General features: G+C 39.9%; 1 protein-coding gene across 1 annotated transcript in view; it reads left to right on the forward strand.

Annotated features, from left to right (window-relative positions):
• Positions 1 to 18,071, forward strand: part of LOC126162288 (sterol regulatory element-binding protein cleavage-activating protein) — a 284,313-nt gene that overhangs the window by 160,494 nt on the left and 105,748 nt on the right. The window contains exons 13-14 of the mRNA XM_049918707.1: positions 4,944 to 5,178; positions 17,437 to 17,657. Of these exons, the coding sequence (XP_049774664.1) occupies positions 4,944 to 5,178; positions 17,437 to 17,657 (456 nt within the window). The remainder of the gene's footprint in view (positions 1 to 4,943; positions 5,179 to 17,436; positions 17,658 to 18,071) is intronic.

Genomic DNA, 18,071 nt, shown 5'->3' on the forward strand with positions numbered 1-18,071 from the left:
GACTAGTAAATCGATGCTGCTACATTACTCCACTTTCAACTGCAACTCCTCCACAAATGCCAGAAGAGTTTACGCCACTACAACACCAGTTCAAGATTACCGTGAGACAGTCCAGCAACAATATCATACAATTTGGCATTGACCAATTGCTAACAGTAAAATGCCTCCGTTACTGATGACGATTTATTGAATCCTTCTAGTCATCATTAAAAAAGTGGAATTAGTTTGTGCTTTGTCTCACCTACAACATCACAGGTAGAAAGATCCATAGTTGGCAGTCCCTTCTAGAGCCTCTGGACAGTGCCAGTTTACTGTCACCATGGCAACATGATAGACACAACTTTTATTAATAGGAAGTATCTTCCATATTAACTTGTAAGAAATTTATAGATTTTATTCGTGATTGGATGTGAGTTTTGTGTCCATACTCAGCTTGAAAACTAACGTGTTTGCTCAACCATCCACATTTGCAAAATCATTAACTTTTACACATTTTGAAGGTAGATGCCTTCATCATCAGAAATACCTTAACACAATATTTTACTTTGAATGGAAAGCATTGACAAAAGTTTGTTGCTGCAGATTTTGCATGGATGAATGTTTGTTAGTGCAGGTCATACAATGCAGATTCCTTGGCAGTATGGGGCAATTGTTATTGTGCAGCAGTATCAAATCCTTTGAGAAAAAGTCCAGGCATTATTCCTTGTCACATTTTCCATATTACCTTTTAAACTTGTCAGGGAAACTGTTAACATCACTTTACTGGCAGAAATTTGAGATCCTAAGTGTTGAGCATCCATAAGCTCCTCGTGACATTTGAGGTACATATTTGGTCTTGTGAAAGGAGGAAGGAGGGAAAATTCATATTTGGCAGTCTGTTAGTTCTGACGAAGGACATTGTTCAAAAGCTGTACTATGGTTTCAGTCTTTGTCCGTACATGCAGTTAAAGTCTTTAGATATATGGTGATTGGTTATCTTTTCTCTTCCCACAACTTGTAAATATTGGTGACACTTATTCTGCATGAATTAAACTATTCAGCCCTGTTTCACTTGCTTTTGTAGTGTAAACATGTTTTAACATAGCCATATTTACCCAATAATAAGATAAGGTTTTTTCCCAGATTCCTCATTCAAAAAATAGAGGGTTATCTTAGATTCCCAGATTAAACTACCAGTGCTGAGGTCTCCCTTTGTACATTGTATAATCGATTAGGTAAAAGTTTTCTATACCAAAGCATCATTTCTTGCCAGATTAACACTACAAACAATATTGGAAACGATGTGTTTTGAAGAGGTCCTTAATGTGGTGTATCTATAAAACTGCATACTTCCGTTATACTCATGTATAAAGACAAAAACGTTCAAACACAATAGATGTTAACTCTGTAAGCAGTGAAATCAAGATGGTAGCTGTCTGATTCATGCTGTTGGTCAGTCATATCATAGAGCAATACACATGCAGCACCAATAAAATAAGGATGATTAATATCTCGTATTGGAGGTGTTTTGAAACCGTCTCTGCAGCTACAGGAATATGTATATTTTGAAACCAAGCATGTTTCATTTTACTGAAATAATGTCAAAAGGTAGTTCGTTAAAAAAATGTTGATGTTACTGATGATTATATTATAAAACTGATAGATTGGTACTTCCGCGTGACAGAGGAGATGTTGAATTGCAGCCAGAGACAGTGGTCAAAGCTGCGTCTGAATGGTGTGTGTGTGTGTGTGTGTGTGTGTGTTTGTTGTTTATTTCAGAAGAAATCCTTCTGGTTGAAAGTTTGTGTGTTAAGTAGTCTTCTTGTTGTGCCTGTCTGCAACCCAACATCTCTGCTGTATGGAGTTTCACTCACATCAGGAAACACTATCTGCTTGCAAATTTTCGAGGTATTCTGATGTTTGACGCTGTTGATTCTGGTCTAATCCCACAGTGCTTTACAGAACTATGCATTTCTTGATAGAAAAGATAGCAAAGTGCAGCACCACAAATCAGTGTGGTGTTAAGCCAGAATCAACAGCATTCATGTATCTGGAAAATGTGCAGACAGACAGCATTTCCTGATGTGAGCAAAAATTGGATATAAAATACCATAGGAAAGTCAACATCTCTTGTACAAAACTGCTTTTTGATCAAGGAAGCAAGTCAAATTGTAAATATAGTTCAATAGAGACAACTGATATGTTTTGTTTCATTAATACAAAACAGTCTTGGTGACAGAAGATGCATTTTCTTGTGGTTGCAAAGACGGATTTAAAATATCTTCAATATTTATATAGCAACTATAGACAGTATGGCCAAACAAATGAAGTTAATATCTCAAATTTAATGTAAACAGTATTGCAAAAATCAAGTCTATGCTTTTACAAATTGTGATCAGGCATAAACCTAATAGCACAGCTCATGAACAACAGTGACATTTATATTCTTGCTTGCCAAAAATATTAGGCTATTTATTTCTGAATAGGCCAATATCACAATTTCCATTGCTCATGTGCAGGGCCCTTAAAGCTGCAACTGCTCTGCAACACCCAATTTTCAAATTTGGCTACAGTGTTGATCCGAAGTTGTGCAATTTCTTCCTTCTCGGCTGTTGGGAGCTGAGAGGACACCACATTGTCGGTATTCAGTATGCTTGTGTTGTGTGTGCTGTAATGACTGTAAACTGCACCAATCAATAACGGGTGAAAACTAGATCTGTGACTCTGTCAAGAAATGTGGATCTACGAGTTCAGTTGCCAACTGGTTCACACAGACAGTATGATACTAATTTTAAGTCAATGATGATTCATGAAAAAGCAGCCACAAACAGGTGTGCAGCAGACAGAAAATTTGGTGTCATAGAAGTGAATGTGAAAGGATTCAAAAAGTGCTGCATATCCAATGCTATGGATGGTTCAGAAGATGACATACTACGGGAAGAGTGTTACGAAGAAAGAAATAACATTAGACTTACAAATGAAGATAGTTATACCTGTGATGAAGGTGGTGGTACTGGTGACTATGATTAAAAATATTAATGCCACAGAGATAGTAAGAAAAACCAAAGTTAAAATAAAAATTAAGGTAAACCATTTCTTTTTGTTTATTTTAGTTCTCCTCTTAATATCAGAAGGTAGACAATCAATAAATGATGTAAGTTTAGAATAAGCATAATATTAACTTTTTTAGGTGGTACTGTAAATTTAGGTTAGTCAGAGTGTGTTAAAAATAAACTTTTCCCATTCAACCTCTTGTAAAGGAGAGTGGGGATGGGGATCGTCATCATATACTAAGGTAAATACAGTATTTATCTGTTTATTTTTTCTTCCCGTCTGGTAAGTCTGTCCAGACTTGGGGATTCTGGGCAACTTTTACAAACTCTACTGCTTTTCATAAACCTCACCAATCCTTTTCCATCACCCCTCTTCCTTCCCCTTCAGCCCTTTTCCTTCCTTTAACATCAAGGTTCACTTATTAAGTATACTTTGGAATGTGAAAGTTAAAAGCATGCTGTTTGATGGTGTCCATGGGAGTAGTGCATTGTTAGTTCTCATAAACAAATGGAATTATCTACTCTATGAGAGAATGAGGACCAGCTGTGCAGGGTGGTATGACAGTATGATACCACATCGAAGTATTTAACCTCATTGTCCATTTATAACAAGCAAGAGCAATTTCTCAGACTTTATTTCAGCTGTATTATCCTCTCTTCCCATTTCGTACATGATTCCAGTTCCTTTTCTCTTTGCTGTAGCTTTCTTAAGATTTGTTCTTTCCCTTAGATGGTTTTCATTGTGTTTCATCCTATACAATTTTCCTGATTAAAATTTAAGCATGAATGCTTACTCTTATTAATTGTACATTTTTGTACCCTTAGTCATAACAGGTAAGTAAAAATATTATTTCACTTTTCTTTGCAGTTTCCATCACCTTTTTTCTCTTAAGGAATATTTCCTGATTGCACCGTCATCAGTGACAGCTGTACTGTCACAATACCAAGCCTTTAGTGGTTGGACAGTGCTTGTCACAGTGTTAAATTATATTTCTCATACACATGTTTTTTGATAGCAGCTTTGGTTCTCTCCAAAAAAATTTCAAATTCCACCTTTTCCCAATTTCTCCATCTCCCTTCACCTTACTGTTTTTATTTTCCCTTCCAAAATAGTAAACACTTTTTACGTTAGGTTAGCCCATAAGTACTGAAATTTGTTTAAGTTTAGGTTTCCACAAAAATATACAAGAAATGAGCAGCAAATCTATAAATGATACATTCTCCATTGTTATTTACAACTTCTTTCCGGTGTTCAACAAGCTGTTCAGTCCCTGAAAGAAATTCCAGTCAATGAAATTGCCCAGTCTAATGATGTGAAAAGAACAGAAAGCATATCAGCATAAAAACAGTAAACAGTGGAAAACCCAAGATGGAATAATGACAGCATTATGGAAATTGCTACTCATCATATAGAAGAGACGTTGACTTGCAGAAAGGCACATCAAAAAGGCTGCTATAGATTCGAGCTTTCAACCAAAAGGCCTTCTTCTAAAGTAGAAAACACACACACACAAAAGCACAACTCATACTCACATGACCACTGCCTGTGCCACTGAGAGTCTGGCCTCCAGAGATAGTGGTCATATAGGTGTATGTATCTCTCTCTCTCTCTCTCTCTCTCTCTGTCTCTCTCTGTCTGTGTGTGTGTGTGTGTGTGTGTGTGTGTGTGTGTGTGTGTTTTCCACTTGAGAATGTGTTTTCCACTTTAGAAGAACGCCTTTTGGCAAAAAGTCAAATGTATAGCAGTCATTTTGTTGTGCCTGTCTGCAGCTCAGTGCCACCTTTATGTGGTGATAGCAATATGTACTTTTCATCATGGTATCAAAAAACTAAACAGGCTATTTTGTAGAGCACAAATTCTCTATTGAATAACATAAAATGTATAACCAAAACTTTGTATTTTTTATGCAGGCTGCACTCCAACTCTACAACATTTCAGTGAGTGGTCATTACATCACCGTTCTTCCACCACTCCACCTATTGGCTCCAGTGTCTCCTCAAGCAGCCAGAATAGCTCGTCATCCTGATGATATTCCGGGATCTCTCAGTCCTGCATCTTCAGGAAGTGGACCTCCTGGATGGGAAACTTTGGCTGCTGCACTTGATTCAGGGGATTTCGATCTGAATTCTGCTGACCTTAGGCATGGTACGTAGGACTGCAAAATGATGAAAATGGATATAAGTTCAAGCTATAATTTCTCTCGTACATGCAGAAAGTCAAAATTTAAGTACTGGTTGGTCACAGATTTTTTTTTTATCTGTATGTCTCTCTTGGTGAAATATTTAACTCAGCCCGCTTATCAAATTTTCTCTGGAAATGTTTGTTTTTTCGTCCCCCTTTTTGCACTAATGATCCCAACAGGCATTTCCCAAGTCCTTTCTCACTTCAGGCAATAATATTTGTTGCAGTTTTGTTGAAATAACCATATAGCTCATCGATTAACTACAACCAAAATTTGCTTCAGCAAACATCTGAAATTTCATGTGCCGCTAATGAAAAAAATAATACTAGACATTTAAGCACTGAATGTTTCTAGTTAATGTAATTCCTGCGTTTTCCATTTACAATAATATTCACTTTTTAAAAAAGGTAATGATTTTAATAGAATTGTCACACAATAATTAATATAACAAATAGTGGAAACTCTAGGTTGGAATATTGTTGAAGATGTGTGTTTTCTTCCTTAGAAGAAGACCTTTTGGCCGAAAGCTCAAATGTACAGCGATGTTTTTGTCTGCGACGCAGTGTCTCCTGTATATGGTGGGTAACATTCTATCCTTTTCAGTGATTCTCTCTCTTACATCAGTACTTCTCGCAATCATCTTTGTGGTGTTTTCTACTCAAGAGATTTTCAGTGTGTACTGCTTCACAAAGCATACACACGACGAAAAAGAAGAAAACAAAATAAGTAATCACGACCTACCTAGGAAACATCTCGAACATAATTAACAAAGTATTCAACAAAACCAACATTGCATTTGCATTTCAAAACACACACAGCCTCAAACACAAAATTCACAAAGGCAGTGAAAATTCCCATACTAACAATCTCAGCGTTTACAAAATTTCGTGTAACACATAGGGCAAACTTGTAGAAACTTCAAAATTAGATATAAAGAGCACACCAGAGAAAGTGAAGACAACCCATCTACATTTTTTCAACATTTACAAGCAGAGAAACACTATGTAAAACCCATAAATGAAGCACTAGAAGTCCTCCATATTACGCAAATAGGAACATTGTTGAGCATCCTTGAGGAAATAGAGATATATTCACATGCATACATCAAAAAAATTACTGAATGAACAAACCGACCTAAAGCACAAAAAGTATATAGGGAACGTTATTCACATAATAAATCAGAAAAGCGGATAAAATATCAGTGACTCTAAACAACACATAACCATAGTAACAGTGATAACATGAGTAGTGTAAAACAGAGACAGAATGCCAACGTAAATCATAGACAACACCAATTATTATGAAAAATTAAAAATGTAAAATAAAACTAAAACTAACTAGGCAAAAACATAATTAGAAACAAACCTATATGGAAAAAAAATAAAGTAAAATAAACAACCGAGTTTCACACATCACTTATTTATAATGGTAACTATGTAAACATGTAATATTGCTGACTCACTGTCACCCAACTGTCAGAAAAGCAGCATATTTGGAAAACAAGTAACATCTGATATACATCTCCGCTCTGCACCTGGGAGAAAGAAATAATTCCAAAACAGACAGGCCATCACCGCAACGATGTTACGAGTAAGATAAAACACCTAATGATATTTTATAAATTTTCAGATCATAATTACAAATCCATTATATTAAGACCATCGCTTGTCTATGTATTTACAGAACACCTGAAAGTGGCAATTTGTCGAAATGGGCTCATTGTAAATGAGATAAAATATAAGCAACTTACATAGCAGTGTAGCTGGATATTATTCATAAATAACCATGTCATTAAAAGACATATTTTGCACTGTGGGCCCAAAGAACAAAAGTTATGTAATTTTTATTATGTTTCTCATGCCCTATTACCTAAATGTTTCTTTACTAACCAGATAAAAACTAAAGTAAACTCCGTCGGTACCGACCGGACGCCGTGTCATCCTCAGCCCACAGGTGTCATTGGATGCGGATATGGAGGGGCATGTGGTCGTGGCTTCTCAGTTTGCCTTACAAGAGCTGAGTGCATCCCGCTTGCCAACAGCACTCAGCAGACCGGATGGTAACCCATCCAAGTGCTAGCCCAGCCCGATGGTGCTTAACTTGGGTGATCTGACGGGAACTGGTGTTACCACTGCGGCAAGGCCATTGGCTCACTAACCAGATAGTTTTCACAATTCTGTGTTTGCCATATATGCTTGCACACACCTGTTACGGTTCTTTCATTGGGCACTCCTTTGATATACTTCACCCTAAATTCCCCCTCTTCCTCATTCTCATCACGTACCTTGTTCTCACCAAATGGTACTCTAGAAAAGTAATCAGCCACATTGTTATACTTTGATATACCTGATATTGAAATCAAATCGTTGCATGGACATGGCCCATCTTGTTCATCTACTATTTAGTAAATTCAAATTCTTGCAGATAGCTGAGTGATTTATGGTCTTTAAATGCCTATAAGTTAATTTCAGCACTTGATAAATCCCCATCCTACAGCAAGTAACTCTTTCTCTGATAGTCCACAATTCTTTTAATGTTTTGGCCACATCCATTAACTGCACAGACTGTCTTATACTTACTTAACTCAAGCTGATCCCACTGCTTATAGTTATCAGCAGATTCATGCCACAGTTGGGGATTGAAACTACAACTTCTTTGCCTGGTAAAATCTTGTTAAATGCGACTGTAAAACTGTTATTACCTTCTTTACATTAAAACAGTTGCATACTGTAGCAAATTTTGCCCTCTATTTTGTCATCCATTCCATACCTAATATAAAATTCAGACTTAGATCTGGGCTCCCTGAACATGCCTGACTAAATTCTGAACGTTACGAAAATCTGCTGTCTTGCTTAGCTTATTTGTTGCTCCTCGTATATTCACCCCAGTGACTGGCATCTCAACTAAAGTGTGTGCTTTTATATTATCTAAAACCATCAGGGGCAGACCACAAACTTGACTCGCTGTATCCAGTAAACCCTTCGCTTCAGAATTGTTTTTACATTCAACATCGATTATGTTCTAGTACCGATTCTCTCCTCAAGCTTCTCTTCCTCTAAAAAATCCATGAAAATTATATTTTAAATGACTGTATGGTAACTATATTATATTCCTCATCAGGTGGCTCTATTTCCAAATCACTCTCAAAAATTTTGTTGTAAGTCATTTTCCAAGAAATATTCTGCCTACGTTGGATAACAACACCCTTGCAAAGTTGAATTTATTTGTTTTCCAAATGAAGGCACAGACAAACTCTTCTCAGTCCCTCTGACCATAGGTATTTATAAAACCACCCATTTTCCCTTCTTCCTGCAGTTTATTAATTCCTACATGTAAGTCTCTCATATCCTAAAAATATATCATCATCACAACTCTCATGTGTTATATTTTTCTACTACTTTCTAGTAATGCACTCATGCTTGATCTTAAGCCCCTGGGGTTCATGGTATCATCTAAAGTTTCCCTACTGTTGCATCTGATTTCACCACTAGAAAGACTTCAGCCTCATTAACACTTTCTAAATTACCAAAAATAAAAAAATAAAAATCGACTGCGTTATTGTCTCAATCACTAGCAACTTCACCATTAGCTGCTGCATTTCAATTCACTTCATCATTAACACAAATAAAATCATGAACGACATCAACATAAGTACTGTCAGCAGTATTATAATAAAAAGTATTTTTTTTTAAATATACCATTGTGGGATGGTGCACACAAAAAACAAATAGATACCCAGGTAGCATTGAACAACAGAAATTCATTTCTGTGAGTCATGTTAGCCTCCACTGTTGCTACTGCTTTGTTTAAAGCTATCACTTCTCTACTTAATATGAATTCAACTCTACCGAGTTCATGGATTTTCCTATTTCTAATTGACACACATCTACATTAATTAAAACTTGCTTGATACTATCTCTGAGATCATGTTCAAGATTTTGTTCCAGTTCAGAATATTCAGCTCCCAACTTGTGATGTATTCTATTGATCTTGTCCTCAACTTCACCATTTTATCTCTGAATCAGCTTATTTTCAACATTGACTATTCCTCATGCTTTCCATTATCTGAATGCTATTCTTAAATTCAGTTCCCTGTTTTTCATTACTCCACTTAAATTTCAAACATTTGACCATTCATTTCTGCTATAGCTTCCAATATTAAATTTACTGTACACACCTTCATTTCACAACTACTAGGTTGACCTACACTAATCTCATTGTCTGAAAATTCTCCATCACTGGCGGCTGCATTATCTCAAATACTGTCTGAATTATTCGTTTTTATAGTTTTTTATGAACTCGGCATCTTGTAAAAAAACCTTCTGCGCTTCACAAGAGAGTACACTTTTCACCGTTTTGTACTTTTCTTTTTGAGTCTTGTTTTTTCCCATGAGATGAGAAAACCAGTGCGCTGCTCAGCCACTGCTGCTGCGTGGTCATTGCTACGACTCACTGTGGGATTTCTTGCATCCTGGTGAGGACTGCTTCCAAAGGCCTTGCCACAGTGATAACACTGGTTCCCACCAGACCACCGAAGTTACCCACTATTGCGCTTGGCTAGCACTTGGCTGCGTCACCAACCAGGTCTGCCGAGTGCTATTGGCAAGTGGGGTGCAGGGCCAGTTGTGGAGCTATTTGATTGAGGAATAGTGGTAACAGTTACAAAAAGTGTCAATGGCTGGGAGAGTGGTGTGCTGACCACATGTCCCTCCACATCCCCATCTGGTGATGTCTTAGGATGACGTGGAAGCTGATTGGTACCATTGAGCCTTCAAGGCCTTTCGGACGGTGTTTGTTTGTTTGTTGAGGACTGCAACCACTGCTTGATGGCACCAATTGGTTTTGCTGGTAGTTTATCTTCACCAAATCTGCTTTGGCTTGAGACATCGCTTCTTAATATGTTTTGACGTCAAAACAACCCTCTTGGATTTCATCTGCCTAGTTTCCTGATTTTATACATTAAAAAACTATGATTTTGAGTTAGTCTGCAGTTTCATCTGACAGGTCCTGGGCAGGCTCTCACACTATGATGATGATCTCATACAGTTTTATAAACAAGAACTGTTAAATATTTGGATAATAGTTATAGCGTGTAATAAAAATTTCACTGGCACTAAACACACTTATTGAACCCATACTTTATGATCGTATATAGATGTTTTCCTCGTGGCAACCAAACACAAAGTGTCTGATCCTTGTCTCGAAGCCCCTACCTGCACCCCTTGCCTGACATCACATCTGCCAGGCCCTTGATGATGCGTTCACTACATTGTTCAAGCATAAAATACATCTTTGACCACATACATAACTATTTATCATACGTAAGGGGAGGCTGTAATTTGTACTGCAACAACTTCAGCATGTGAATTTAGTCACAGTAACATACTTATAAATAGCAGCCTCATTTAGTTTGCTTTCGTAATTGAATATGTAAGCATGGTAAATTGTAGTGATTGATAACGGGTGCCTATCATACTGTAACTTTTTTGAGGTAAGTGGATCTGTGGTGTGTCTCTAAAGAATACATGATAAACTTTTGTGAGTTCTAATCCGTGAAGAATTCATAAGCTGATGAGCAGCTCATGCAGTTTTTGTAACATAAACATGATGAAAGCTTTCCATATTACTCAAGAGGTGATCAGAATGATGATACTGGAGATTTAAAGAAGAATTTTTCACGAGCATGCAATGCAGAGCTCAAAATGAGTAAAACTAGTGTGTGAGAATGAAAAATGGGATAGAGACCACATTGTGATGAAGAAATCTAGTAACCGGAATTGAACAAGACCAGAGCGCACTGACCGACGGCGTCAATGGGGAATCGCCTGTACAACGCAGACCCACACAACAAGGGCTACTGACAACACAGACCACATGGTGAAATACCAAGACCAGAGAGCAAAACCAAATTGGCTACCAAGATGTAGCAACTATTAGCGACCAGAGCAATGATGAATAGATAAACGATCATGAGTGCTTTTTGAACACGACTGCGGTCTAAACCCTTGTACTGTTGCCTTTATAGGACCACCATGAGCGCCAATAGGCCCAGTGTGGCCAGAGCATAGCGCTGTGGCGGCTACAGCAGCACTCGCAGATTATAGGGGGGCCACTGGTGGCTGTTGTCTACGTCCATGCCTTCTGACAGGCTGCCAAAGTTGTCGGACCGGGATACCAAGTCACTTCCCCCGCTCCCCCCGAAATTGGTGCATAGGGCCTGAAGTGCCCTAGATGATGTTTTGGGAGGTGAACAGGAGGTATCCCATCAGTGGATGCTGTCAGCTGGTAGAAGGAATGCAGGGCTTAAGGCACTGCACTGCGGAATTCCGGTGTGGGGTATGACTGCTGAACAGGCGGAGGCTGTGGTGATGTCTCGACTTCCATACCCATGCCCACAGGAGCTGTTGACAGTGTCCTGGAGCACAAATGGTACTCGTGAGGCAGAGGGATGTGTGAGGGCAGAGACTCCAACTCAAAGTGATCCAGTGCTGGAGGTGTAGGCTGGAGGCAGGGGTGTAGTTGGTTCATGTGCTGATGCTCCAAACCTCGAGGTATCAACTGTCAAAACCACCCATGTGTTGCCACTACTGTAGCAGGCATACATAGGGATTTTGCCCCATAGAAACGTGCCCAAACAGCTGAACCTGGAAGGTATCATCCGGCATGTCGGTTCTAGAGGTTCTTAGGTTGGGGTGCCAGGAGTTGAAGGAGATAATGTGGCCGTCGACCATGGAGGTGTTCTGCTGGGCTGCGGTCAGGGACAGGGGTGGACCTGTTGGTGATCAGGAACCGTGTGAGTGCTGCTGTCATGGTAGATACACTCACGGGCTTCAACACTTATCACTTAAATGTGTACACCATCTGCTCTGCTTCGCCATCAGAGGAGATGCAAAACAGAGGGCTACGCAGGTGTTTGATGCCATTGGTAGTGCAGAACTGTTCAATGGCCATAGCTTTGAAGTGGGGCCCATTGTCAGTTACCATAGTGCGGCGAAGCCTTTCAATGGCAAGAGTCTGCAGAAAGGCATTGAGTGTTGCAGCTGTGATGATGGATGCCACGCTGACCATGTAGGGATAGTTTGAATAAGCATCCACGACAAAGGAAGGGGCCAGCAAGGTCAGGATGAATGCAATTCTAAGGGTCATAGAGAGTAGGCCAGGGGGCGAAAGACTGAGGGGGAGCAGCCTGATGGTGAGCCTGTGCAGAACAGCGCCGTGCCATAGCCTCCATGTCCTTGTTCAGTCCTGGCCAGTAGACATGTCGTCTGGCAAGGACTTTCATCTGTGACATACCGCAATGCCTGTGATGGAGAAATTCCAAGATATGAGTGCATAAGGTAGTCAGGATGACAACGTGGTAGGTACCTGCCTCTGCATCCAGCAGGAACACATTGGAGACGATGGACAAGCTATGAGAGAGGCAGGTGCAGGCCCGGAGCTCAGGATCAGCTGACTTTGAAAAATAATTGGTTCACCCATGGAGTATATAGTGAATGACATGCCACAAAATAGGGTCACGGCACATGTCCACCACAATGTGAGTAGCGGTAATGGGAAAGCCATCCAAAGTGTGTTGGTTGTTCCATGACAGTGTGAAAACCAGAAATCTCCATTTGGTCAAACCCAGGTCTGGCCCTGTGGGTAAATGTGAGATGCATCCACGTTTGCATGTTGTGCAGTAGTCTGGTAATTGTAGAAGTTAAGGAAAAGAGTCAAATGCTGGAGCCTTTGGGCTGTCCATTCTAGAAACCCAGAGTGTGGCCCAAAGAGTGCTACTAATAGTTTATGGTACAGGTGCACATGGAATTTCTTCACAGAGAAGATGATTGCCAATGCCTCTTTCTTGATCTGGGAGTAGTTGCTTTGGGCAGGCATCACTGTTTTGGGTGCATGGGCGATTGGTTGCTCCGTACCATCATCATAATGGTGTGCCAGAAGTGCACCAACGCCATAGGGAGAAGCATCTGCAGGCAAAACATGGGGGGGGGGGGGGGGGGGTTAGGGAATAGGGGGGTAAGGCAGAACAGAATATGCTCTTCAGCTATGTGAAGGCCCACTCACAGGCTATCAATCGCTGAAATAGATCCTCTTTCTTCCACAACTGGTTGAGGGGCTGCATAACGTGTGCTGCCTGCTGAAGGAACTTAGAATAATAATTCACTTTCCCCAAAAATACCTGCAACTCCTGGAGGTTTTGGAGATGCGGGAGAGAGTCAGTAGCGGAAACTATAGGCAGTGGGCTGAATCGGCTATCTAGTGAGGAAATGGCCAAGCTAATCCACTTGTTCTGAAAAAAAAACAACTGGCATTTATGTTGGCAGCACTTGAGCCCTTCATCTCACAACGTAGCACAGAGGGTACATAGGTTATGCAGGTGGTCTTGGCATGTAGTGTAGTATCCGTAACCATTAAGTCATCAAGGTAATTTGGTACAAGCTGGGATGGATGTGGTTAACTCTTCCTGGTATCTCTGGAAGATTGCTGGAGCAGAAGAGATCTCAAAATGTCAACACTTGTATTTGTATAAAGGTATAATAACGATATCAACGATGCATTGGCTTTCCTCATCTAGTGGAATGTGAAAATAAGCATCAGCAGCGAATCTATTTTAGGAAAACATTCACCTCCAACAAGCTTTCAGAAGAGGTTCTCTTGACGTGGTATGGGGTAGGTTTCCACCAGAGCTTGGGCACTGATCGTCAGCTTAAAATCTCCACAAAGCTGGAGGGAGCCATTTGGCTTCTTGATCACGGTCTAGGGTGTGGCCCAAGCACCAGTTCTAACCGGATCTGTGACCCCCAGTGTCATGAAGGTGATAAAGTTCAAGATTAACGTCCGCCCGTCAGGAGACAGGAAGAGGATGAGCTCGACAGAAATTGAACACCATATCTAGACACCAAGAAATATGTGCCTCAAAATTGGTGGCACACCCCAGCCCAGACTCAAACAGAGATGTGAAAGAGGCACAAAGGTCATCAAGTTCCTGGAAGGGGACTGTGTCCAAGACAACCCAAACAGTGAGAAAGCATCCATGTTGACAATGTTGCCAGCAGAATGACTGTTGACAACATACAACATTAGTGGCGATATAACCATGTTGTATGTAGTTGTAGTAGTTAATTGACCTGTGAGGGGAAAAAGAACTGTCACCATATGTAACCAATTTGTGAGAGTGTGGGGCCAATGCCAGATAATACCTCGGGGGGTTGACCAGGGAGAAAGTCTCACCCGTGTCGACTTGGAAACCAATGTCCTGATATGCAATTGTGAGATCAGTAAACAACTTTGGGGTGCAAGGATTGACCTATAGAATCATGACCTGAAGTTCATGCACCCTCCTGTGATGCAAGCTAGGAGTGGTGATTGACTGACCTGATGCCTGATGACAGTCAGTTCGGAGATGTCCATCATTTCTACAATGGGTGCAGTGATCAGGGCAGTCTGCACATTGGTGTGTCACAAAACAGTCAGGACAAGAAAGCAGTCCCTGCTGTTTGTGCCTACATGGCTGGACTGGCTGCTCAGAGGTCATTGACACATCTGAAAGAGATGAATCACGACACCGCCATCGAGAAGAGGGCTTACGAGAATTCTGTCCCTTTGCAACCTGTGTGCGGGCCATAAGACATCCATTTGCTGTCTGTGAGATCTTGAAAGAATGCGCTATTTTCAGTATGTCGTCCAAGGAAAGATCGTCTAGTTTGAGGGCTGCAGTGCCAACATCTGGATCGGGAGCCAATTGGACCAGGAAATCAGCATATGAGGTTTTGTAAGACGAGTTGGCACAGGTGAAATCACAACGATGTCTCAGATCTTGCAAATCTGTCACCCACGATCGGTAAGACTGGCCTGATTGCTTGTGATACTGATAGAACTCGAGACAGGAAGTGACTACATGGAACCACTGTGAATAATAATTTGACAGCAACAAACAAATTTTCTTGATAGTGAGTGGAACCAGGTTTGAGAGTTGAGTCAACTTCGTAAGTAAGAAAGATGTTTCCTGAAAAGCCCAAGAAAAGAAGAGTGACTGTTGAAGGGCGTCATCAGAAACCTGAAAAGCAAGGAAGTGCTGTTTCAGACACTGCAAATACGTGTCCCTGTCCTCCTTGGTATCATTAAATGGCGGAAATGAGGAGTTGACCACTATCTGGCTGTAAACCTTGTACCTGTAATCATTCTGACAGTCCATTTGCTGCTGGACCTGCTGTTGGAAGTGCTGTTGCAATTGCTGCTACAGGAGCAGCTGGTGCTGTTTCACGAGCTGTCAAGTTTTGCATCCATAATGCACTGTTAACCTTTTACCTTGTTGCAAATTCTAGTAACCAGAATTGAACGAGACAGGAGCACACCGGCCAACGGGCCAACAGCGTTAACAGGGAATCACCGGGACAACACACTCACACACAACAGGGATGACTGACAACACAGTCCACATGCAAAATACCAAGACCAGAGAACAAATCCAAATCGGATACCAGGACATAGCAACTATCAGGAACCAGAACAACAATGAATAGATAAACAGTCATGAGTGATGTTGTAAAACGACTGCAGTCTGATCCTTTGCGCTACTGGCTTTTTGGGACCACCGTGAGCGCCGATAGGCCAGCGCGGCAGGCATGGCTCGCATACAGCGCTGTGGTGGTGACAGCAGTACTCGCAGATTATAGGGGTAGTGCCTAGCGGTTGTCATTTATGTTCATTCCTTGTGGCAGGCTGTCAGTATTGTCGCACTAGGATACTAGAAGAACAACACTCACTCACTTTTTTATTACACTTCCATGTCATGTAATCATAAGGAAAGACTATTTGCTTTGTTGCAACACAAGTCAAATGCATGCCTGTGTTGATATGATATCAATTAACATGAAAGTTTCCTGGGTCCAGAAGGAGGCCACTGCAACTGTGTCCGAAACATTGTTTTCATCAGTGATAGTTTGTTATTTATGTTTACTGTACCCAGGAAACTATCATTTTAAGTGACTTTGACCATGAGAGTGTATGCAGTTATATGATGTTAGTTGCTATAGTCGCCTTGAAGGACTTTAAAAGATTCCTCAAAAGTGCCAAATGTGATTTTTCGAAAGTAATTCTGCCTGAAAAAATGTATCTGAAAAGTCATGAAAAGGATGTATAACTTACGGATGATGGTACCAAATTCTTTCAGAGGCACCATACCCTAGAAGCTACAGATTTCATATCAAAGGGTAACACAGACCTGCTAATAATTCCTGGACGCATGGGTTCACAATGTCACTTAATTGATGTTTTGAATAGACTTTTCAGGGTTTTCCTGTGACAGCTTCACAAAGAACCAGCAAAAGAAGAAGACGATAATATTATAAATACAGATGTCACACACTGTTAGCTTGCTTAGTAAGTAAAAAAGCAGGCTGTGGAAATAAAAATACATTAAAGTATTTGTTGTTTGTTACCATATTTTATATAATTGACACAACACATAGTATTAATTTTTTGCCATTGATCTGAAACCATTGTATAGGAATAAGAAAATTTGGAACTTTTATTTTCTGTTATTTCTTAAAAACTAGAAAATCCTGGAAAACTTCTTACTGCATTTGAAAGCACGGGAATTGTTTTGTGATGCAAAATCCAAAATGAGTATGAACTAAGCAATTGTGTGTCTGCTTTTTCTGCATTCTCAGTAAGAGGATAGTATTTTATCCCACTTTCTTTTTACTTTTTTTAAAAAACTCTGGTTGTTTTGTAATAAATGATGTATTTGCATATATTTCACTCTACATTCATACTACAGTTTATAAATTACATATATTACTTGTTTTGCAATACATGCTTTAGGCATTAACCTGCATACTGTTTGTTAATTTGGTAAGCTGATGTAACTGCATTAAATGCATTCACTAGATGCACTTATTGGGAATATTGTTCGTATTACTGGTGGGCGTTGGACATTACACATAGTTGAATCCCCTAAACATTGCAATATTTTCATGGAGCTCATGTACATTATTGGCAGTTAACATTATGGCCTGACTATGATGAGGAGATACTCCACTAATTTGTAGACAAGACATGTATAAATGTTAAACATGCCTTCCACACATTTTGTTATTTATTTTGATAGCAGCTGTCGTGTTGTGCAAAATGCAGTATTTCATATTTCAAGAATGTGCTGAATTAAGGAATAACTAATAAATCTTTCTAACCAAAATAATGAATTATGTTTGATGTTTTAGATGGATCTGCAAGCTCAGCATCTCACCAGTCGTCAGCACCTTTGGTGCCCCAGTCACCTACAGAGCTGTTTTTAACTGCAGTTCTTTGTGCTGTGAGTGTAGCTGTGATTGCTTACACCACTGCTGTGCTCTATCGCTGTGTCTGTTCCCGTAATTATGCAGAGTGGCGTGCTGGTTGGAGTGGAGAAGGCAGTGGGGCAGCTAATGAAGGTGACACACAGGTAATAGTGAAAATCTGGTGTAAATTACTTTGGAAATGCGTGTTCGCATTTGTTGAACATTACATAGCAAAAGAAAATAATTGGATGAGCTGTTGCATAAACAAACTAGTTGTGGTACTGATATAATTGAAGTGGCAACTCTTGCATCAGGAAATCTGTTCTTGTGGAGTATCAAGTTAGGTCTATGTTTAGGATAAACTGTCATCTATGATCCCAGTTGTGTTAAAATGGTGGGGTTTAAAAAGGAGCAGGTGGATGAGAGATGAAGGGAAGAATAAGAATAATATTTGCTACTGCAAGGTACTGCATTGGATAGTGATATTGGTTCACATGTTGTTGATGACAAAAAAGAAAGTTAATGCAAGGCTTGAATTTATGGTGGAGATCTGCTATTTTTATAGTAGCTTTTAAATA

This window comes from Schistocerca cancellata, chromosome 2 (assembly GCF_023864275.1).
Source record: "Schistocerca cancellata isolate TAMUIC-IGC-003103 chromosome 2, iqSchCanc2.1, whole genome shotgun sequence".
NCBI classification, from domain to species: domain Eukaryota; kingdom Metazoa; phylum Arthropoda; class Insecta; order Orthoptera; family Acrididae; genus Schistocerca; species Schistocerca cancellata.